This window comes from Mastacembelus armatus, chromosome 6, assembly GCF_900324485.2.
Source record: "Mastacembelus armatus chromosome 6, fMasArm1.2, whole genome shotgun sequence".
NCBI classification, from domain to species: domain Eukaryota; kingdom Metazoa; phylum Chordata; class Actinopteri; order Synbranchiformes; family Mastacembelidae; genus Mastacembelus; species Mastacembelus armatus.
In genome coordinates this window covers 8,529,827-8,552,775 of record NC_046638.1, presented here as the reverse complement: position 1 = coordinate 8,552,775, position 22,949 = coordinate 8,529,827, and the positions used below count along the sequence as shown (strand labels likewise).

The 22,949-nt window shown below is 39.5% G+C and overlaps 2 protein-coding genes across 2 annotated transcripts; both read right to left on the bottom strand.

The window, feature by feature from the left end:
* Positions 1–2,424: 2,424 nt before the first annotated feature.
* On the bottom strand, positions 2,425–16,569 carry LOC113133014 (disintegrin and metalloproteinase domain-containing protein 10-like). The gene is made up of 16 exons (XM_026311519.1): positions 16,418–16,569; positions 14,261–14,411; positions 12,673–12,791; positions 12,366–12,524; positions 11,741–11,841; positions 10,419–10,568; positions 9,360–9,452; positions 9,085–9,268; positions 8,255–8,418; positions 7,941–8,124; positions 7,023–7,173; positions 6,725–6,908; positions 6,515–6,623; positions 6,196–6,416; positions 5,962–6,088; positions 2,425–5,522 (listed from the first exon to the last, which is right to left on the bottom strand). The coding sequence occupies exons 1-16, from the start codon at positions 16,479–16,481 to the stop codon at positions 5,305–5,307; spliced, it is 2,379 nt and encodes a 792-aa protein (XP_026167304.1). The 5' UTR covers positions 16,482–16,569; the 3' UTR covers positions 2,425–5,304.
* A 1,029-nt stretch (positions 16,570–17,598) lies between these two features.
* Positions 17,599–22,694, bottom strand: fan1 (FANCD2 and FANCI associated nuclease 1). The gene is made up of 13 exons (XM_026312464.1): positions 21,229–22,694; positions 20,994–21,134; positions 20,655–20,856; positions 20,338–20,571; positions 20,111–20,242; positions 19,900–20,008; positions 19,706–19,825; positions 19,408–19,572; positions 19,140–19,293; positions 18,926–19,029; positions 18,656–18,850; positions 18,443–18,571; positions 17,599–18,293 (listed from the first exon to the last, which is right to left on the bottom strand). Exons 1-13 carry the CDS (start codon positions 22,400–22,402, stop codon positions 18,156–18,158), a joined length of 2,997 nt encoding a protein of 998 aa, XP_026168249.1. The 5' UTR covers positions 22,403–22,694; the 3' UTR covers positions 17,599–18,155.
* Positions 22,695–22,949: the final 255 nt, after the last annotated feature.

The window sequence follows — 22,949 nt, the reverse complement described above, 5'->3', positions numbered from 1 at the left end:
AACTGGTGACCAAACAAATGAAAGAGTTAACATCAAAGGGACTGTGGAGACTCCTCACAGTGATGGTGGATGAAGTATTTGGATCTTGTGTTTGAGGGTGTTTGAGCGGGCTTTGAAGGATGAGCTGATTGAGCCAGACTGTGAAGAAGCACTGACAGGCTGCTCAGCACAGAAGCACAGAGCATAACACTCAGAACAGTCTTCTGGGAGCTGGATCTATAAAAATGCCTTTCTCCTTTTTTTTTTTTTTTCTTTTTTCTGATGCTGGCAACAAGTTTATTATGAAGGATGTTGTTTCTACGAAGCAGCTGTTACTTTCAGCTACACTACGATTGTGTGGATCTGTGGGTCTGTAGGTGGTTAAAAGGAAAAGACAGTAATATTGATAATAACATCTACATTTCCACCAACTGGCATCAACATCCAGCTAATTTTGGATGAGCTAATCTGAATAAATTTCCTCAGATTGACTGAAACTATGAACCTTGAAAATCTATGGGCCATTATGTGTTGGTGGACAATCAACTGGCAGTGATTTCTTTGTCTCTGGTGTATTTCTGTTCTTTGTTTTGCAGGTCAGCTGCTCATTTATTGTTGAGTGTGGGCAGGCCGGTGCCACTTTTACAGCCATGCAATGTCACTGCAAGGAGAGACACTGTGACATCAGCTCCTTGCACAGAGCTGCCACTCTAAATGTAGGATATTGACAAGGGTTAGTATCTCTGTCCTCTCTGCAAGGACATTGTTTCAGAGTTGCATTAGCCTGAAGGAGAACTGTGGGGAAATTAACTACAGCATCAGTAATAAAAACAATATATACTTACTGGGATGCAACTCACCACCTGCATCATCCAGAAAACATTGAGCCTGAACTTTTATTGTTGGTGTCTGTGCTCATTCATGTCACAGCAGCAGCAGCAGCAGCAGCAGCTGAGGATCCGCATTGAAAATCGATAGCAGGCCACATGGCACTGCATGGGCAAGCTTGGGCTTCCAGGATTTGACACACACTGTCCTGTGTGGATGTTACATTATCAAACACATTTAAGAGGAAAAAGTCATCAATAAGTTTAAGCAATGAATAATAAATTGTGGAACAAATACCACACATATTGTGTGAATAAACTGTTTACTTGAGAGTAAAAGTGTCTGAGCAGCTGTATTTCTTTCTTCCAGTTTTACTCAAAAAAAAAACAAACATTTGTATTTAAGTTTTTAGGCTAAATTTGTCAGTGTGTGGTGAAATGGAGGAGTTGTTCATAGGTTGCTGATATTTGTGACTCACAGGCTGTGCTCCCTCTGCTGTAGGTGCTTCTTATTGCATTTAGCAAAAGGTTCACTTGGCAGGAATATTTGATAACTATTAATAAATTCACCACATTAAGTGATAAATATGGGCCCAGCTTACAGGAAAGGCAGATCCAGAATTTAAAGGACATTTAACTATAACTTCGTCCTGAGTATTAATAGCAATGGATGCATTTTGAAAAAAGATCAAAATAATCCTAACAAACTCACAGTACTTTTATATAAAATCAGTTCTGACCTTTAGAAGAGGCACCCACGTAATATAAATCTGCACACAAATAAGGTTGGGCGACTTGTGAGAAACATATTACAGATGTAAAAATGAAATAAAATAAAAAAAAAACACACCCACACAACCTGATTTCTGCAATATCTGTTTATTGAGACAAACTTCTGAGACCTTCAAGCATCAACAGGAAATTGTGAGCACAACAGAGGTAAGGTTCTGGTAATGTTGGAGTATCTGACTGAAACTCTCCATAAAACAGAATGGCAAAGTGTGAAGACTCTTTTATATTAGTTTTTACATTGAATTTATTTCTTCACCATTTTGATATCAATTAAATTAGATATAATACTCCTATTCCTCACGTCCTTCTTCTTAAAAACAACTTTGGCTGCTACTATACAACCCGACCCATCTTTAGTCTTAATGTCATGGAATTACGGGTCACTTTGTAAAAAGGCTTTTATACTTAAAAACAGATGCAACCTTCTTAAATTGGTGTGATGCAGAATTACATTTATATAAATGAATTACCTAAGATCTCAGGTCCAGCGCTTCAGACTGGCCAGTGAGCTTTGAGTTCTAAAGCAGATGTTTACAGGGACAAAAAAAAAAGAAACAACGATCAACATTGATGCAGCAGATACTGTGACATCTCAGCTTTTGGGTCCAAACACACTGAATTCCTACATTTCCTTTAATGAACATCTGCCTATGCCAACATATTTCAAATTCCAACACAAAAGTTTCTAATCCAAGCTTTGCGTTTTCAGTCTTCATCTGTTAAATCAGCAGAGCACCTCTTTAAACGCCTGATATAATTACATCTCAGTAACACACGACTGAAACTGCCCCACTTTAACAATAAAAGCCAAAGATCGCACATTACAGACAGTAACCAGGGGTCTATTTATTTTGAACAAGTCTTTTAATTAATGCATTTCAAGTACTCCAAAAATTACATCTCTTTGCACAATACAATTTGAAATTTTTTTTTTTTTTTAGTAAAAATGTTCAAAGTGAACAAAAATTTCCGATACTGTATAAAACACAGTGAACATTAAAATCAGACAGTAGTATTACTTTTTAATCTTGTGTTCTTTCGGCCTACATCACCTACAACATTTCAACTCAATTTGGACATTTTCAGTGCACGTTTATCTAAAAACTTTACCAAGACTACGAAATTAAAAAGAAAGTAAGTTTACAGGCATTATTCTTCTGCTCTTCTACCCAAACCATGCCACAGGATAACAAAGACAGAAAAAAATAAAAATAAAAAATAATAATAATAATAAAAAATGAGAATGTAACATTAACCCCATCACACTGAATTGTTTTTACCATTGATGACGGTGGAGAAAAGTATCAAGCAAACTCCAGTTCAACTAGCACATATAAGAACATAAATAACGTAGAGGAGAGGAAAATTTGTCACGTATGAACATCTTTGACTTACTCTGGATTTAGAATACAAAAAATGAAACATGTATCAAAATGTAATTTTCATTTTCAAATGAAATGTAAATTTTCGAAGTACTGTACAAGTTTACAGGTAAATTCTCCAGGCTTAACGGGCAGGCCAGCCTAAAAGATAAAAGAGCTCCATTTTGTACAGACAAGTTGCAGAAACCTTCAACAAACCTAATTCATCTGCCATGTAAAATAAATTGCTAACTGCGAGACATTATGTTCATGTTCCCTCAAGAGCACATGTGTGATTATGATGACCATCAGGACAGTGTTGCACGATATTAGTGGTGATTAGTATTGCATGCATTTACAAAATAATAACGCCAGGATGAAATAAAGTCAGAGCACAAAAAACTCACATCCTACGCAGAATATATAATGCAAAAATCCAGAGATTTTCTGGATTTCACCCAACATATCTTGTTGGGTGAAATCTTCAAAGGTAACAAAAAAAAAAAAAATATCAAGGGATTTTGCACAATATATCATGACCAGCTTATGAAATCCTCTCACTTAGTGTTAAGTCCCTCGTGTTTTGCTGCAGCGAGAGTAGAATGAAAACACCTGAGGTCCATCAATCCCACAAACAAACAAACAAAAAATAAAAATAAAAAATAAAAAAAAATCACATCATCTTCATTTGTTTCATGTAATGTGGCTCCAGAAACCTTAGAAGTGTTCCCTGTGATTTTATAAAAACCTCTGCACAAAGATCAGCTGTATAAAGTTTTATGGCACGCTGATGTAAACTCACACTGAGGCCTGCGCTCATGAGCTCTTAAGGGGATTCGGTCCATGATGAGATCTGACCAAGAGAAAACTGCAGGTGCTTAGAAAAATAAAATGAATAAATAAACTGCTGCTTCTGTTCTGTGAAACAAGTGAACACACAAATGAACAAGTGTTGGTGAACAATGTGACAATACTGCTGAGTTACACTGCTCCTTCCAGATGTTTTAAGACTAACATTAATAGCTGTCAAAGTAAAAAGCGCTGAGTGACATACAAATATTACAGACCTTGGTCAATTAATAGTCACATTTAAGAAATGTGTCTGCATGCCCACATTGAAAAATTCTTAGATTTGCTATCTTCAAGAATAATAGAATGATTTAATCTTACTTTTTTTTTTTTTTTTGTACATCCACAATGGAGTCATTTTTTAAAATTTCACACTCATGTAAACTAACTCTGTAACATGATTCACTCTCACTTCTAAACTAAGCCACAACAGCCTTCACTTTCCTTTGTCTTCATATCCGAACAGGTAGAATCATCATCGGCTTCAAATAGTGGTTATTCATTCTTCATCAACAAAAACAAATGTAGAGACATTAAATTGTGTACCAAACTAGACAGCTCATCTGGTTTGTTACACAACATGACCAAAACATGATGTTAGCAACACACACACACACATACATACACACACAAAAAAAAAAAAAAAGAAGTAAAAAGGGGCCTTGAATGAAGAAGGCCGAAAAAGTGGGATATGATGACCTTGTTCAAATTCAAAACCTAGCGATCTAAAGAAAGTGAAAAAGATCCACCTGACTGGACGACTGCAAAGAGGACTCGATGGCCTCAAATCCTCAAAAGCAACGTTCCAAGGAACTCACAACCATCATTCCATCATTTATGTGTTAAAGAGTCCTGAGAGCACTAACCAAAAAAAAAAAAAAGAAAAAAAAAAGTGAATCATACATTTACAGTAGAAGAAAGAGTTTGTTTTCACTTATGATACACTAAATATGTACAGTCACATGCAGAAGACTGTCCGCACGAGAGACCGGAGCCTGTGTCTTTTGCCGTTTGACATGTGTAAATCACAAAAGTGCCACAAATCTCCACTGAGTGTTTCTCATTCCTGGCTAGAATGGCGAAAGAAAAGCACGGGACACTTGACCAGCAGCCACGGGCATGTCACTCAAGAAGACATTGCAATGGGAAGAAAAAAGAAAGAAAAAAAAAAAAATACACACACCACAGAATGTACTAAAGCTACACATGATTCCTTAACTCCTTGGCACTCCAAAAAGAAAAAAAAATGGTGGAAAAAGATAGATCACACTGCATTGGAAATGGCTGATGGTCGAGTCCACTCCACAAAGAGCCAATAGAGTTGCTAGATAGTGTTTTCTCTTCTTTACGTGTCTGTTTTGTCTGTAGATGGAGGATATGATGATGACTAACAACCATGTCAGGCTTTTCTTTGGATGGAGTGACGCTTTTGTTTCCCACTGTAGGCACAAGGAGGAGCCAAGGCATTGGGGGGAGGAGGAGCAGGGCGCAGGGTCTCAGCGTCTCATCTGGCCCATCTGATAGTTCTCTCTGGGCTGACGGTGGTGCCGCTGGGGCTGTGCCTGACGCTGAGGCTGCCTCTGGGGTTGCCGCTGGCCACCGTGCCCACCGTGCCCTCCATGACCACTGTGGCCGTGCTGGTGGGAGTGCGGGTGCTGAGACTGCTGCACCTGGGAGCTGGCGTGCTGCTGTGCTCGCCGCCTCTTCAAAGTGCCTGTTAAGACAAAGCAATCTATAGTAATAAATTCATATTACACTGTTAACATTTGCAGGTATTAGCGTAAGTGGCACATAAATACACATACAATTTGTTGTAAAAACTGACTTTTAGCCTGCGCAAACATGCAATATCCAGTTTATTTTCAAATAGACCTTTGGTCAAACTTACAAAATCAAGTTTAACACTGAATATTTTGGAAGTTCTGTGATTAACTATTGGAAACACAACAACTACTGTTATATTAGTATTTGGTACAAGATTGTGAGTAATATAACTAGCCTACATATATGCACTATTTATTGTAGTATGTGAACACTTCAAACTGATTCCTTTTTAATACTAAATCAACATTTGGCAATGGGGTATTTAGTTTAGTCTAAACTGCTATTCCTTGGGTATGACGAACTAAACTGCTGTAAACCTCTGGACTCACCTGGAAGTGGTTTGGGCGGGGGGAGTTTGGGGTTACTGCTTGGTGTATGCACACTACAAATCTTTATGAAGCCAGCCATAAGCATGATGAGTGCAATACCCATCAACAGAACTGCCCACCAATGAGCCTAAGAGAAAAGAATGAAACACGATTCAATTACAACAATAACAAACACAAACAAACAAAAAAAAAAAAAAAAAACATCCATTCTTACTTGAGAATCAATAAACATACCACAATCCACTCTGCAATATTCTCATAGAGCTCTGGGTTGAAGATGGCCTTTTTCAGCCGGGCAAGTGGTCCATCTGCATCCACCAGTCGGCACTTCATGAACACGTCGCAGTAGCCCTTGAAGTCGTTGCAAGGTGAGCCGGCTGGCAGTGTGGTCACTTTCTTGTTGAAGAAACGAGCCAGGCGCTCTGATCCGGTGCTGCTGCATGTATTGGGATTCACTACAGAGATGAACCACAGATAGTCAACATAATTCAAAATGTCAAGCTAATTTAATAAAAAAAAAAAAAAAGAATGGGGAACAAGGTAAATGACTCACTCTTCTCCATGCAGCACACATGGCAAAGCTCAGTTTCATCCTTGCCATCTTGGCTGGCGCAGGTGCATGCTTCAAGCCCGTACTTCTCACAGATGGAACCGGAGCAGCCCTGTGGGGGTGGAGCATGAGGACAGGCAAGATCAGACGCTAACTGGTATGAAGTTGCTATAGCAACTAGCTCTTACAGGTGTGAAGCCTTCAGGCACTCACCCCATTCAGGCAGACTTGGGTCTCTCCATGACAGGCGGTGAAGTTGGCCTTGGGCTCAGATGTGGGGCACTGGGCACTGATTCCATTACACATGCCCTGGTGAGCACACTCTGACTCCTCTCTGCATTTCTCATGTCGACTCTTGTAATTACATTCAGGAGTACAACAAGGACCCTGGCTGGGACTAGTAATGAAGAGACGAGTGTTGAGTAAAGAATTATCACAAATGAGCTGTCAGATCTTCATGATGAAACATCAAAAGAGTGAGGCAAACAAGAAAAATGACATCCGCATCTACCTGCAGACTTTGTTGGGCTTTAATTTGCACTTTTTGTTGTCAGCCTGGTTGGCATCATAGCAGCACTGGTCTCTGCACTGATCACTGTAGCCACAGTCACACTCCTCTCCAGGCTCCACCAGGCCGTTACCACAGATAGGCTGGCCAGACTCTATTTGTGGAGGGAAGAGTAAAGACCGAGTCTGGTCACCAAAAACTACATCATGTTCATTTCACACTTTTTGACATGGAGGGCTAAAAGTGTAGTAGAATTTAGACATTTACTATAGAAACTGTTGCATCTCAAAACCAAACCAAACAAAATACTATTGTAAGAAAACGAGCTGTTTCAGTAAAATGGAAACAAAAAGTGTTCAAATAGAAAAAGAGCCTTTGAAGAACCCAATGCTAAATTAAACCCAACTCATCTGTTAATGCTAAAGCAGAAATGGCAGGCAATTACTGTACCAAGACAAATTAGGAAACTAACACCAATGTTTTTCCTACCAATAACAGCCAAGACTGATATATGCTTGGGACTGCACGTGCAAGCAGATAAAACTCCTTTACACAACATTAGAGTTAAATAATGGAGTGGTAAAAACTGTTTTTATTGTGTTGCTGATTTGAAGGTTGAAAGAGCTGATATAAAAGAAGAAAAAAGATAAATCATAAATAGTAGGAGTCTACCATCTGCCAAATATTGTCAGCAAAAATAACACTGGGCTAATGCCAATAGTGCTTTTCAGTGCCAGAGTCCTGATGTAATTTTAGTTACATGGACTCACTCTCCAGCACAGCACTGGGGTTAACAATCTCCCACACTCGTAAATACAGGATCGAAATAATATTGTGGTCTCTCTCTACACGTCTGAAACGAAGCTCCATACAGACAGTTATGCTGAAAGTTTGAGGTGTAGCACCAACAGTAAAACGTACCAACAAAGCAGTTGCTTCGCTTTTTTTCCAGCACCTGGCTGATGTTGCGAATGCTACAGTTGGAGAACTTGTTGTTGTTGAGCTTGTCTCCTGATGTAGCTCTTGCATACATGATATAATTGCCCTTCTCCTTCTTGTCTTGGCTCTTGGATTCTCCCGGTGTGCACTCAGATCCAGAGTCGTGCTGAGAAGAAGAAATTAAAGAGAAAGGGGAGAAAAAAAAAAACATCACAGGTTAAAAGAAAGGACAAAGTGTATGAGCCTCTCATAAATTCCTTTCTCACCATGCATAAAAGTGACATTAAGTAACTCACCGGGGAGCCGAAGTTGTGTCCTACTTCGTGTGCAAAAGTGATATGGGAGACTTTTGGAGGTACGTGGGAGGCATAGTTCTGTACAGTGATTATACCCGTGTTGAGAGACTTCTTTTTTCCATCTGAATACAGCTTGCTTTTTTCACAGATGCCTCCGGAGCTCCCTTACAAGAAAAAAGACAAAATGGAAAAAACCCTTCCAAACCACAGTGAAGGATTTTTCTCAATAAGGAGGGTAGATGTGATTAATGCTGTAACTCAATTACATAATTAACGTCAAGATGACATAATGCTTTACTTCAAAGAATAATGAGCCTGATTCATCAGCATGGTTACAGTTCATGCTAAAATTGAATTCCTTTCAAGATTTCATGAGGGGACAAATAACCTCCAGCTGTAAATGAAAGATTTGACAAGCTCCATGTTTTTTGTTAAAACTTAAATGAAAGGGGTATTGCAGAAACATCTTTTTACTGCTGTGGAATATGGTTTGAGGACCATAATGAAAACCTTTGGGAATCACTGCATCTGCATATCATCCGAGTTGTTATTTGAACTTGGTTCTTATAACATATCCAATTCCTAGTACCACTGATTGTGTAGCTGCAGATAACTCCCACTGTAAATCATGTGTACTTTTATAAGATAATATCATACCCAAACATGAGTGGTAATCCTTAATGATAACATGCCCAGTACAAAGTGTGAGGTATTGTAGAATTTTTTTAAAACATACATTGGTTTGCCTTTTGCTCATACATGTCTTTAAAAATAGAACAGATTGTTTGCAGTTTCTGATTACTGATTACACATTAACTGTCTTTCAGTACCTGATGGGGCTCCCACCCAGGCCAAACCCAACACCCCGTCATCAAAGTCTCTGTCAGTGAAAACATAAGCCAAACAGTAGTCATCATGGTTCTGCTCTGAGTTCAGCTCAAGGAACTTCTCCACGCCAATGTTGGCAAAGCGGAATGGGTTTGACCGGTCCCTCTCGTCGTTGGTAGTGTTGATCTACACAAGATGTTTGGGATGAGCTCAGAGGAAAGACAGTGACCTAATCTAAAATGGAAACTCAAAATTGATATATCAAGACAAAACCCACCCTGATCCTTTTCACCATGAAGCTGATGTTGCGAATACCCATGAAGTCTGTGCCCTGATAGATGGCATCAATGGCCTTCACGTGACTGGAAATCTGAAACGGTAAGATGAAAGGATAACGTTTCAAACCTGAAACATTACACTGCCAGATTCAAACTATAATGTGGCAAATACTGAATGCACAGTATATATGTAAATAATAAGTAACTTATTAAATAATTCACTAAATCATCATGTAAATTCACCAACCTGTAATAACTATTTTTTCTGCACACTGTTTGAAACAACTGTTTTGTTACTTTCATTCTAATGCATGTCCAGTGTGTGTAAACTGATGTTAGACTAGTTTTAAACACTGCATCCAAAATAACCTAGGTTTTATATTCACTTTGAGAAGTAATTCATTTTTGTTTGTTGAATTTTAAAGGACACACAAAGGAACCCCAGTGCCAACATTTTGATAAATCTGCTTATTCTCTTCCTTGCAGAGAAATAAGAAGATCAATGGTTTCATGTCAGTACTAAAAATATGAAGCCAGTTCCAGCATCCAGAGGGGAAACAGCTAGCCTGGTTCTGTCCAATGGCAACACTTATTGCTATTTATGTCCTAAATGTTATATCCTAATTAGGGATTACCACTTACAATTTTCACCTAACTCTCAGCAAGAATTTAAATGTGGATTTAGAAAAATGTCAAATTACTCCTTAGACATGCCATGTGTTCATGGAAATTATACTTTCATGGACACGGGCTAGTGTTTGCGATGAGTTTCCAGGCTCTGAGTTTTAAAGTTCAAACAGAAAACCACACACTGTGCAGATTCCTAATTTAGAGTGCTTTTTTTGTGTATTCTGATTCCCTATTAGAAGAGCCATGATTCAACCTTTGCACTGAATAAGATATATTATTATTATTTTGATACCAATTAACCTTTACACTTAATACTAATTAGCTGTTGCTGCTGGTTAAAAATGTGTCTCTACAGCAACCACATGAAAATCCTCCATACTGACTGTGTATGTTTAATTTTAAAGTGAGTGGCAGTGACTTTGCATTACCTGAGCAATGACAGCCTCTCTGGTCTTGTAGTACTTGTAGAAAAGGTGGTCAGTCTGGATGAAAAGCTGGCATGTGTTTTTCTCAGCCTGAGCCATCCTCTTCTTTCTCAGCAACACAGGGTCATTAGATTCCACCTCAGTGTGGAGTTCCTGATGGCAGCAATGAAAGGAAGATCATTCTTAGAGGACCAAACGCTGCCAAACTAACACCTGGTCCTTTTAGGCTGTGGTTTTTCAGCTACCATAAATGCAACCCTGCTGAAGAACATTAGCTACACATCTGATTTTCCCAAGATGTTACTGCTATTGTCCATGTAATATGGGGGAAAAAAAACAAAAACAGGCTACCGTACTTTCCAGACTATAAGTTGCACCAGAATATTAGTCATTTTTAGCAAGAACATATATAAGTCACATTTCTAATTATACTACAAAGTAGCCTATGAAGAATGAAGGCTAGGCATAACAACAAGCAGAAGAGCATTATTGAATTCATTCATCCGTGTCAAGTAACGTGGGTGGAGATGAAGCGACATGTCCTTCTCCTCTCTCGGTTGCCTGAAGGCCGACAGACACTCCAAACTTTGTGTTGGCTGCATACTTTATTACCTGCAGCTTTAAATCGGCAGTATAGATCTTGCTTTTGGGCGGCATAAGCATTTTCACTTTTTCAGCAGTTGAGTCAAAAGTGCCATCTAATGCTAGTGACTACTCAACAAAATGACCATAAAAATCCACATCTAAGTCGCATAACAAGCCAGAGGAGTAAAAAAAAAAAAAAAAAAAACGATTTATAGTCCAGTAAATACGATACGATAATACGATGTTTTGGTTACACTGTATAGTATGGACAGGGTTAACTAATGTTTGACTAGTTCATCTAAGCCTAATTGGACAGGCTTACTTGAATAGTAGGCATTGTGCAGTAGTAATGTCATTGCTTTCAGAGTTTTAAGATTCCATGGGGATAATATTTTCTTGGTTATCTGCTATTTGTTTTATTTCAAGGCTCTAAGTTTAAATTTTAAACAGCAAAGCAGGCATTACTGTGTACAATCTGAATTTAGAGAAGTATAAAACTTTCAGTAAAGAGCAATTATTTCATGTTAAAGGGAAGCGGTACTATTTAATTGTGTAGACATCCATTAATTATGTATATATTCACCAGTCAATATAACCTCAACTACACACATGTGTAAATAGATACCAATGTACATCTCTGAGCCTAAGTAGATTTTTTTTTTTTTTTTAAATTTCCTCAAAAATCGAAGTATCTTTTTACTGCACAATGAGTGTTTGCTGTGGTGTGTGGTGAAGTTTACCTTAGGTGGCTTCTCCATAGCAGTGGCTTGGTATTTCCACATCCTTTCAAACACTGAGCTATCAGCGCAGCCTCCCTCTGGGCCATACTTGTGCGGGTAGTCTGAGTGTGAGAGGCAGACACAACACTGTTAGGATTACAGAAGACAATGTTAGCCAATTAACCCCCTGAGTCACTCTATTTCAAGCGCTATTCATGATCAGCTAATGGATGTACTTACACGCCACTTGAGCCTAGCTTTGCTGTGTGAGCTGTTAACTTTTCTGTCGCTCTCATTAGCAACTCCACTCACGTTCATTTCATTTACCCCACAGCCACATGAAATATATACACAGATGATTTGAAATTACGGGGTGCTGGTGTAGTGAAGTGTATTCGGAGCTCAGTACCAATATTGTAAAGACTTCTTAAATGAGCCAGTAGCCCGAGAGAAAGATTGTGTTACTCAGCTAATGAGCACCCCGGGTGTCTCTCCTCCCTGGGGGATGATCACACCATTCTATCTCCATCAGATCAGCTACCCTAACCTTACACATCTACATGGGTGCACTCAATTACATGTACATGTTGATTACATGAAAATAGACTGTCAAGAGTATTTGCGTAGCAGAGGTTGCTGGACTCACGTATGTCGTCTTCATGGTAGATGACAGAGTGGAAGGGCACGTCTTTGTCCTCCAGGTATCTTTCAGCAGGCTCCACGTAGTAGGTGCCATGGTAGCTCTGAATGAAGCCCTCAAACTTACCATCCACAATGGAGCCATGAGTCAGGGTACCTTTCTCACCTGGGAATCCAGATTTATTGGTGTCAGAAGATTCATGGAAGATCATGTGTTCATGTTACAACAAAAAAAGTTAAACAACAAAATGTGCAGGGATGCATGGCTGCTTTTATTACTAAGAAATAGACTGAAACAAATGGCTAACTCTCACCATATATTTCTCCAGTGTAGATATGAGAGGTATCATATGGAATCTCTTCTCCTGAAACTTCAACCTTCAAATCTTGGGCAAACAAGGTGGTATCCCTCTTCATTCTTAAATTAAAATGCCTGAAATCAAAGAAATAAAACTATTAGTATAAATATAAGGTGGGTGTTTCATTGATATTGCAAAACTGTTTGTAGCTTTATTCATGTCACAGAGTGTGTGCCTATGGATTTGGCCTTGAATCTGGATTTGGCCTCACTTTGGGAGGTAAGCAATATTCACAAAGCCTTTGGAAAAAAAAAGGCAAATGCAAATGAAAGGGGGAAAGGGTGAAAGTGAGAGCAGGGTTTGGCAGAGAGAAAACATCTAAGCGGTTTTCTGTTGCACAGGGGAAAACTGCAGTCTTTATGTTCTAAGAGAGGAAACAGAAAATGAGGACATCTCGAGACAATGCTGTTTTTGTTGATCAAACATATGGCAAAACAAAGATAATACAGTAAACCTACACAGTGTTCTTATTGTTCTATAGATCAGTGCACAGCAGCTAAATTAACTGTAAGAAAACAGAGGGCTTTGTAGATCCGAAAAATATGGTGAAACCGAACATGACGGCACATAAATCTCACCCTCTGTGTGCACGGTATCTGTTGAATCACTGTTGTTTTCTGTTATGACTTTGTTTCTGCTGTAAGTTAAGGCCCATAAAGACCAGTTAGCAGTAAAATATCAGCCTTTTCAAACATTTGAACATTTCTTTAAAATAGGGCGAATTGAAGGTGGATAGTGTGTGGAAACTTAAAAGTAAGATTTTAGTTGTGTCCCTGGCTTTGTCATGCATTCAAAAGGAAAAACCAGACACATTTCTACTTTTCAAAGGGACAGACATCTTCCTTCCGTGTGCTTGTTTACACAGCTCTTATGGTTCTCTTCCTTATTAAGCAGCATCAGAGTTTGGGAACAGCAGGTTCTGCTACAGGCAGAACGATGAGCAGCCTTTGCCAAGCTCCCAGCCAGATGGTCATGACTTTGTCATGGAGAGTGTAGACACAACAGTTCTTTTTCAAAATGCTGGATGAAGAACAGTGACTACTGTATGTATACATCCATCCATCTTCATCCATCAATGACAGATCTAACTAACATACTGAAATTATTTTTCTTATTGATTAATCAGTATTATACAGTTACCTTAATCTGATTTTGTATGACCTACAAACCCTACAGTTCACATGATCATAAGCAACTAAATAAGCTTATTGCTTATTTAGTTGCCAGTAAATCTTGTTGACTGACCACTTGATTAATAGCTTTAACTCTAAAGCTGACTACAGAACCTAGAAACCATGGCAAAGGAAAAAACAGATCTTTGATATTCATAAAACAGTATTAAATGTAAACAACTTTCCGTCACACTCCATAACACAGCTGCAGCTGACCTCCACCTTTAATCATAAACAATGAAGGCATATGGGATGAGCTTTGCAAATAACCACAAAGGCAGGTAAATAAAGAGGAAGATGAAATGACATATATACTGAATAACATAAACAAAATTTCCCTTTCTGCTAATATGTGGAAAAATTTGACAAACCTTCCATGAGAATGAAATTCTAAATGGAGGAACTTGTCTTCATGAGACAGCGCCCTCTTGGCCCTCTGATGCTTGCTGTGCACAAGTTCTGTGTCGTAGGACAGGCCTTCATAGTGACGAATGTACTCATTCAGGGGATTTCTGTAGTGTCCTGTTAAAGAAGTAAAGAATAGTAAATCTTATCAAGAAAAACAAGCAAAATACAAGGATAACAAAAACTGATGAAACATGTACCTTCATGGACTCTTAAGTAAACAACAGCTACAATCTTTCTCTCAGTTATTCTAGGTTATATATGTATGTACTGAATGTAACCAAAAATAAAGAATGTTTAAACATGTGCCTGCGAACTCACTAGGCAGAAATGTAAGAATATTATAAAAAGGTGACATAAAACACATTTATAAAAGACAAAATGTGTACTACCATATCTTGGGGACAACATGTAAGTCCATATATCTATAACAGCCATGGCATCACATTCTTCAGTTTCTATAATACTGACTATTCTTAGCAAATGGTGGATCAATTAGAGAAATGTTTTGTATTTGTAATATAATTCAAGGCTCAAATACTTTTATTTGATTCATTAAAAGGGACATCAGGGTAAAACAGCTACAGTATGTCTTAGCGTAGATAACCTATGCATGGTACATATTAGAATAACTGAGGTGCCCATAATATGGATTATCAGGCAGATAATTTGACAGGCAGGATTAACGTCATGGAAAGTGACAACAAACCAGTTTGGTCTGTGTCTTAAAAACCAACTAAATCTATTTAAGTCAAATAGATGCCAGTTTTGGAGCTGTGCTCAACAACAGCCCCCGGCGTCACTGCATAATTATTTCGCCACCAGAAGTGTGGGTGGTGGGCTTGAAGGAAGGAGATTCACAGGCACCTCCAACCATTTCACAAACTGCTTCACACTCAATACCAGTCTGACAAACTACATTTCAAGAAAACAGTCATTCTGTTTAGGCTATTTAAGCCATTCCGAAAGTTCGCTGTATTTAGATCTTTGCTCCATAACATTTAAAACAAAGTCATGTATTTTCAGTAAATTCAGTATATGTAATTAGTTCTCTCTGATAGGTAATTATGGCTGACTACTGAGCCAAAAATTACAGGATTCAAATCAACAAAGATGCATAAGTAGACCAGGATTCAGCTCCTTCTGCATTCATGTGCATTATGAAATATTTAGGTGCTAACATTAAATTTTTCATTGAGGTGACTATGAGAAGTGAAGGCCATGACTGTTACTCTCAAACACTTTTAATTTCTCAAGGCCTACAAAGAAGACAAGCGCTAAACAAACACATGGATTCCCGATTCCTACATTTCTGTGATCGCAAAAACCCTCACAAACTCTCGCAAAACCTTACACAAAACACGAGATTAATAAAGTTCCCAACCATGTTTAGTTGTATATTAATTTAACCACACGAAATGGCCCATTTGTGTGAAGGGATAGTAATCGCTACTTCTGACAGTTTGCATAAGGGATCTAGTTTGAGATATACAAATTTATGGGCTGCGGATGATGAATAGTGATACTGCAAAGGTCTGAGACTTATTTTAGACAAATCTATGCATAAGTTATAGCGTCTATGTATGAACTTGGGGAATATTAAGAAGCTTAGCATACAGACAGCACAGAAAATAAAATTACAGCAGCAAGCCTGAAAACTTGTGTCATGTAAACTGTAAAGTCTGTGATAGGTTCAAGCAACACAACACGAGTGGCTAAACTTTGTCTTCTGCCAAAATCGATGAGGCTATTTGTCAAAGTGTTAGCTAGCACAAAGCTAACGGTCCGCTGATCGAGTCGGCATCACCATCTTCTCATAACAATGGCTGTCTCCGCTATTCGCACGATAACAACAAAACCAAGCCAAACCTCACAGTAAAAATGGTGACAACACGCAGAAATAACTCAGCAAAACGTGTTTATTTCACTCACCCGGACCAACCAAAGTAAGCTCTTACTTATCATTTGTTAGGTAGAAGTAATACGGCGAAAAGGGCGCAGTCCTCCCCATAACAAGCAGGCCCGTCTGTTAGCTAACGTTAGCCTGCTAGCTACTCCTCTCAGCCGCCGCTTCACCGATTCAACACAACTTATAGGGTTTTCTGTAAAAACGCCTCACTCACCTTGGGTGTAGTTTAGTAAGTACACGAAGAGAAAAACTTTAAGAAGCATATCGGACAAATCCATTGTTAAAGCATTGATGCCGTTTTCACTTTATTGTCCTACTTAACGCTAGATAGGCGCAGACGCCCTGTGTGTTTATTGCAGCTTCCTCTCATCGCCTCCTCTCTCCGGCGTCATGACGTCAGACGCACGGCAACTAGACATCCCCCTCCCCCCAAACGCATCCATGATCCAGGCCTGAGTACATTACTGCACTAACTCAATGTGTATACCTGTTTACACCATTACAAACGCATTCACAATAAAGACAACGGAACCAAAGTGGTATTTTAATATTTCAAAGGCCACCCTATTTAATCCTACAGCCCATCTGTCTTTCCATTCTAACAGTGGTGGAAAGAAAGTGCATTTACTCCAGGTCATACAATCTAAACATACTTGAATAGGTTTAAATGATGTTACACAACAAATCAGAGGGAAACTATGTATTTTTTACTTTATTGTATTTATTTTAAAGTTATACTCACTTGCATGTTACGTACCAACCATATAAATGACTTATTATGGATTAAAGACGTTTCAGATCTACACAGGTGTTTTCTGTTAGGGGGCCAATTAAGCTCTGTGAGTATGTGTTTTCACGGGGTACTAATAGAATGGATAAAACTGCAACTTTCCCCACAACAGACAGAAAAGCCCAAAAAGTCTTCCCCAAATTATTTTTTGCATACATTTACAAACAAGTGCACAGAATTTTCAAGATTTTGGGCTAGAGTCTGCATAATGAACACTTCAAATACCTGTTGCTGGCAATGCTCAAGTAGAATTTTGAATACAGGATTTCAATGGCAATAGACTTTCTGAATTATTGCATTGCTACTTGAATTTAAAAGTCTTGAGTACTTGAATTTAATTACGTCACATTTTTTTTGGTATCATTATGTATGGTTCTATTGAAAAAAATATCTTAATCAACAGAAAATTACTTGTCAAACAAAGATACTTAAAAATTGCAGCTTCTTAACTGTGAGGATTTGCTATTTGCTTTTCTTTCTTGTATGTGACGTTTCTTGGAGTAAACTGACTATTGGTTAGACCAAACAAGCAATATGATTATGTATTCTTGGCCTCTGTGAAACTGGTGGGAATTTTCCACAATATTATAAACCAACAAATTAACTAATAAACAGAGAAAGCATCAGTTTAATTGATAAAACATTCATTACATCTTTTTATTTTTCTTTGCACCTATAGTAGTGGAAAAAATGCATGTTATATTATTACAGTAATTATTTGCATAACAATCTTGTAGATTTGTCATACAATTCATTAGCAGCCAACTAAATGTGAGCTTTCGTTGCTTGGTCACTCGAGCTCCTGACAATATAGTTTTGCCAAAGGAAACACTATCAGGTTTGTGTGGCTGTTGGATTCATTTCCTGCCATGCATCCGCTTGATTATCTATAAATAAGCTATTTCTGATCCTGGCAGGTCTCAGTGATGATCATCCTCTTGATGATAATACCACATGTCACAGGGCACACCCCTTGCCACGGCATTTCCTATACTGAACTAAATACTGAGATATATCTAAGATATATTTTGCAGTTTTAGGACTTAGATGACCAGAATCAGAAGAAACACCCACATATTTCTTTATGCAACTGTTTATGTTTCTATTATGACCACACTTGATGAATTAGCAGCAGTCTTATCAGTCAGTTCTTTGTGTCTGTTTATTCCAGTCGAGCTGCTCTGGCTCCAGTAGCTGCCACATGACACACCTCCACATCAGCCCCTAGTTTCTGCAGCTCATCCAGCCAGATCTGTTGCTTCTGGGACAGCCGGTCATTGGGACCTTTCACCTCCACCAGCTACAACAATAAGACATCACATGTAATATTGCATACTGCAGTTCAATCCGTGTAAGCACACTTTAAGTAATCTGGTACTACATGGCAACTGAAAGCATACACAAATGAAAATATCTAATTTAGACAGCTAGGATATGACGTGATCTCACCTTGTAAGTGTTGTTTGAGGAGTTCCACACCACAAGATCAGGCAGACCTCCTCTGCAGTGTCTGTAGTCTTTTGACATTCGTGCTATTACTCCTCCTAAGAAGGCTCCACCCAGGCACGAGACAAGAGACTGCAGGTATCATGTAGACAAACATTTAAATGTCTATGCCACTTTTACTGCAGTGTAATTATGTACATGAATGACAGCAAATACCTGTGCTTGCTGAAGGGATGAGAAACGCTCCCAGTTGACAAGGGAACACACTTTACCCTCCTGGGAGGTCCAGACATCTTCCAACATACTATTTAGTGTTTCCACAGATACCTCACTGAGTAATTGAACACGAGAATCGATCGCCTCTTTTCTGTTCTCATAGAAACCGTCAGTGTATAAATCCAGTGGACATGTCTGTGAGGGGAAACAAACTTGAGTTCAACATACATGGAGAAATGTTCAACATATACTATATAGAGCTTACTTTACCTGGTATGGAGTTCGGAAGACATCGGAGACACCCTCCATAAAAATGATGTCCCACAGAAGAAGACCAAACAATGTAGAGAATGTTGAGCCCTCTCCATGGATCCCTGTCATATAATAAAAAAAAATAAATAAAAAAAAAATCATACTATGCTGTTCTTTTGCTCAGAGGACATCTAAATTTTTGTTTGTTAAAATGAGGAGAAAAGTTAGTTACCCTGATCAAAACCTTGTTGGCGGTAATGTGCTAAGGACAGTTCTTCCACAGAGCATATTACAGTTCTTTCTTCCCCTTCTCCATTTGCTGGTAAAAGAAACACAGATTTCCCCATGCCTCCCTCATGAGGAAAGAGCTGTCCTCGGATTGTCACCTGCAGACAAAAGTACAAACATGAAAATAATACTTCTTTCATTTGCATACACCTAACAATTAGCACAAGAGCATTTTTGCATGAAATCCAAATGACACATTGTGTTAAACCCACATGTTTTACATCTTGGATGTGAATGGTGGGCAAGTCTTTGAGTTGCAGGCGGTACTTCTTGAAGCTGGCAGACTCTTTCATCCTAACAGCTCTCTGATGAAGGGCGAGTTTATGTCCTGTTCGTACCAGACTGTCCGAGAGCCCATCTCTGATAGCACAAATAGCCTCGAAGCAATAAGGAAAGACCACAGAGCAACAAATGAAAACACATCCATTATTGAGCACAGTGTCATACAAGGAGATAAATAATGAGAATGTCTCTGAGGGGCTGAGTGGGACCACAGATAATTGCACTCACTTGCTCAGGCTTTTTGAGGTGCTGGTGAAGATTTAGTGCCAGCCTGTCCCACCATCGTCCTCGGCTGTCAGGACAGTAAACCGTCTGCAACAGTAAGGAACGCAGCTCCTCTACTGCCTCCTGTAACACACAAGTAGACCCATGAGATCTTTTAATACCACATAAATACTTGGGCGAGAGTGAAGTCAGCAAACCTCATAATGGCGTAGCCTCTGCAGGATCTCCACTCCTCTGGATAAGATCCGAGTGTAACCCCATCCTGTAGTGAAGCTGCGCAGGAACACAGGCAGCGCTTCCTGTTGACTATCCAACACAATGATAACATTAAACAATCAGAAGAAACTCTGTATCTGCCTTTGACATGGAAGCAAATAAATATTGAGGAAATATTGATGTGCTTATCACCTGAAGTCATGGTTTTGTCTCATCTCCTGCCAGACACTTTTGGCAGCAGAATACAGCTGCAGAGCCTCTTCCCAGTGACCTGCCTGCATAGATGAGATTATCTCTTGCAGGGTTCGCATGGATGCTTCATACCTGGTGTGATGGATGGAATAATGAGTATTTATTTCTGCCTATCCTGCTTACAAAAACACACTGATCTTAATTCAACTCTTTTGGTAGGCCCTTACCTGATCAGCTCTTCTCTGTCCTGGAACACCTTGACTGTACGCTGCACTGTGTAGTCTGGGAAGGCCAGACGCCCTGAATTGACTAACAAGATGGTATAAAGCTGGCTCTGCCCACCAGCTGCCATCTCCTCCTCATCCATGGTGTCCGTCAGAGAGAAGAGTAAAAGGATGCGAGAGAAGATGGCCCGAGGACCGCGACACAGACGCACACAGAAACCTGCAAGCTGCTTCGCCCTTTAAAGTTAGAGATAACAGGGGTGAGATCTTTACTATAATACTAGTACTGAGAATGACGACAATGCATTTGATCCTCTCACCTTTTGAGGATGACGTCCCTAATTTTGTTTTGAGCAGGGGTCAGAGAGAAGAGGGACTTTTGCCTACTCAGACGAAGAAGCCCATCTGCTAGTTGCTGTTTTTGAGTCCCAGAATTGCCCAAATGGAAGGACTTAGCTAGAGCTTTGAGTTCAGGAGCAGGCAGGAGATCAAGAGCCTCCCTTAGGTCCTCAAGATCATTCTCTTTAAGATGCAAAATCAGCATAGGTGGGCGTTAACAAAAGAAAGCTAAATATGCCCATTTGCAGAGAAAAAAATATGAATAACCAGCCGTCAACTTAATGTTTTAAAATATCAAAAATGTGTTAGGTATCAGTTACCTGTCTGTAGAAAACCACTCTGAACCAGCTCCTGAGCAACAGGTCCCAGATCACTGCATATCTCTTCATAATCCAGTTTATTTACCTGAAGCCACTTTAGCTTCCTCTGAAAGAGCCTCACATAAAGCTTCTGCCCCATGACTTTGATGGAGAAGACACAAATAGTTAGGCCTTAGTTCACTGTTGTTTTTCAGATGGTTTTTAAATACAATAAGTGAGAGAGAGTCCATCATACCTGATAGCTTCTCAAACGCATGTATGAGTGACATATCATCCTGGTTGAACAGTGCTCTATCGTCCTCATTATCCAGCACAGCCTGTAGCACAGTCCGGAAGTTACGGAGGTAATATGGAAGTCGTGTGGGATGAGAACTGTGGACAGCATGGTCAGCGGTGGGTTGCTCACCACCGAACTCTGGCAAAGAATCATTATTTATGATGGCAGTGTTTTTCTTGTATATTTCTTCTGAACTCAGTGGAAGCTCAGAAGAATTGTCAGAAGGCACCTCAGTTTTATACTGCTCTGTATCAGCTGTCACGGCTGTACTTTTACGAGACAGCGCCTCCTCTGACCCTCTGCTGCTCTCCTCATACTTCGCCTTCTTTCTGAATCCAGACACTCTGCCAGTGAACCGCGTTTCCTTTTTCCTCTTTGTCAGTCTAGAGTGCAGCTTTGGAGAAACCAGCTTTTGCACAGTTTCTGATTGAGATGCTTTGTGTTCCAGATTGTGTCCTTTTTCTGAACATGATCCATCTGCCACTTCTGTTGGGGTCTCCACATTGGCTCTTGTCAAGTCAGTGACTGTCACACATTCCTCAATTAGAACATTTTCTTTCTGTGAGCTATTTAATGCATCAAGAGGATCTACGTCCTTTTCAGGATACTTTGGTACTTGTTTATCATCTGTCTGTGTCCTCCCTGACACCTTATTACATCCTCTGGATAACTTAGAAGACAGACTTCCCAGGTCAATTGTCCGGACCACAGTTTTACTGTTTATCTCCCGTGGTGCCTGCTGAAAGTTATTCTTTTTGAAATAAGGGCTGGTCTTGGTCTCTTTGACCTCTTCCTCCTTTTGTGGACCCAGCTCTGAGGACTGTGGGGGATTCCTTCCAGGTGACAGCTGGATGCTTGGTGCGACACTATTGCTTGCTGAGGCGGCACTGCTGTCTCCTCTCTCAAAGTTCTGACACTGCAAATCAATGTGCTCATTGATCCTGAATCTGGATACGAACTGGCCACAAAGAGGGCAGGCCAGCCTGGGTGGAGGCTGGCTGCTGAAGAACGAGGTGATGGGGGTTGTGGTGGTGGCAGCACTGGCAGCGGTCCCAGCTTTGACGTTACCTTTCTTTTTGCTCTTGGACAGTGACAAACTCCGAGGTTTGTCTCTGTGGGCTCTCTCGGACATGGTGCAGGCGGTAACCGTGCTGCTCGATTAAGAAAAAGCTTTTTCTTTGTCGCATACTCTGAGGTGACCTACCAGCGCGGACAGGGTTAATAATAATAACAGTTAGCTAGCTAGCTAGCTGAGGTCTGAAAAAATACTCCAATTTAAATGGTCGCATATTTGTAATTATCGATGTTTCGCATATGTATTAGAAAAACACCAAAAACACGAACGTAAAGACCAGGTGGTTGAAACATAAGCTAACATACCGGTAACAACATCACGGAGCGACATGCAATAACAATCCCGCTTCTCAGGGCTAACCAGAGGAGCACAGAACGGGTTTAAGGCGGAAATAATCGATCCCAGACACATCGATAACTTCTCGACAACAAAAATAGAAAAAAGCTAAAATTAAAAAAAATCTTCTACATATAAATTATTTATGTATATCTATATATACGTGTATTTAAAATAAACTCCGCACTAATTATAATACAAACACTGCACCAATCACATTTTTAAATCATAAAATTTACATCAGTACAGTTAAATATATACGAAGTAA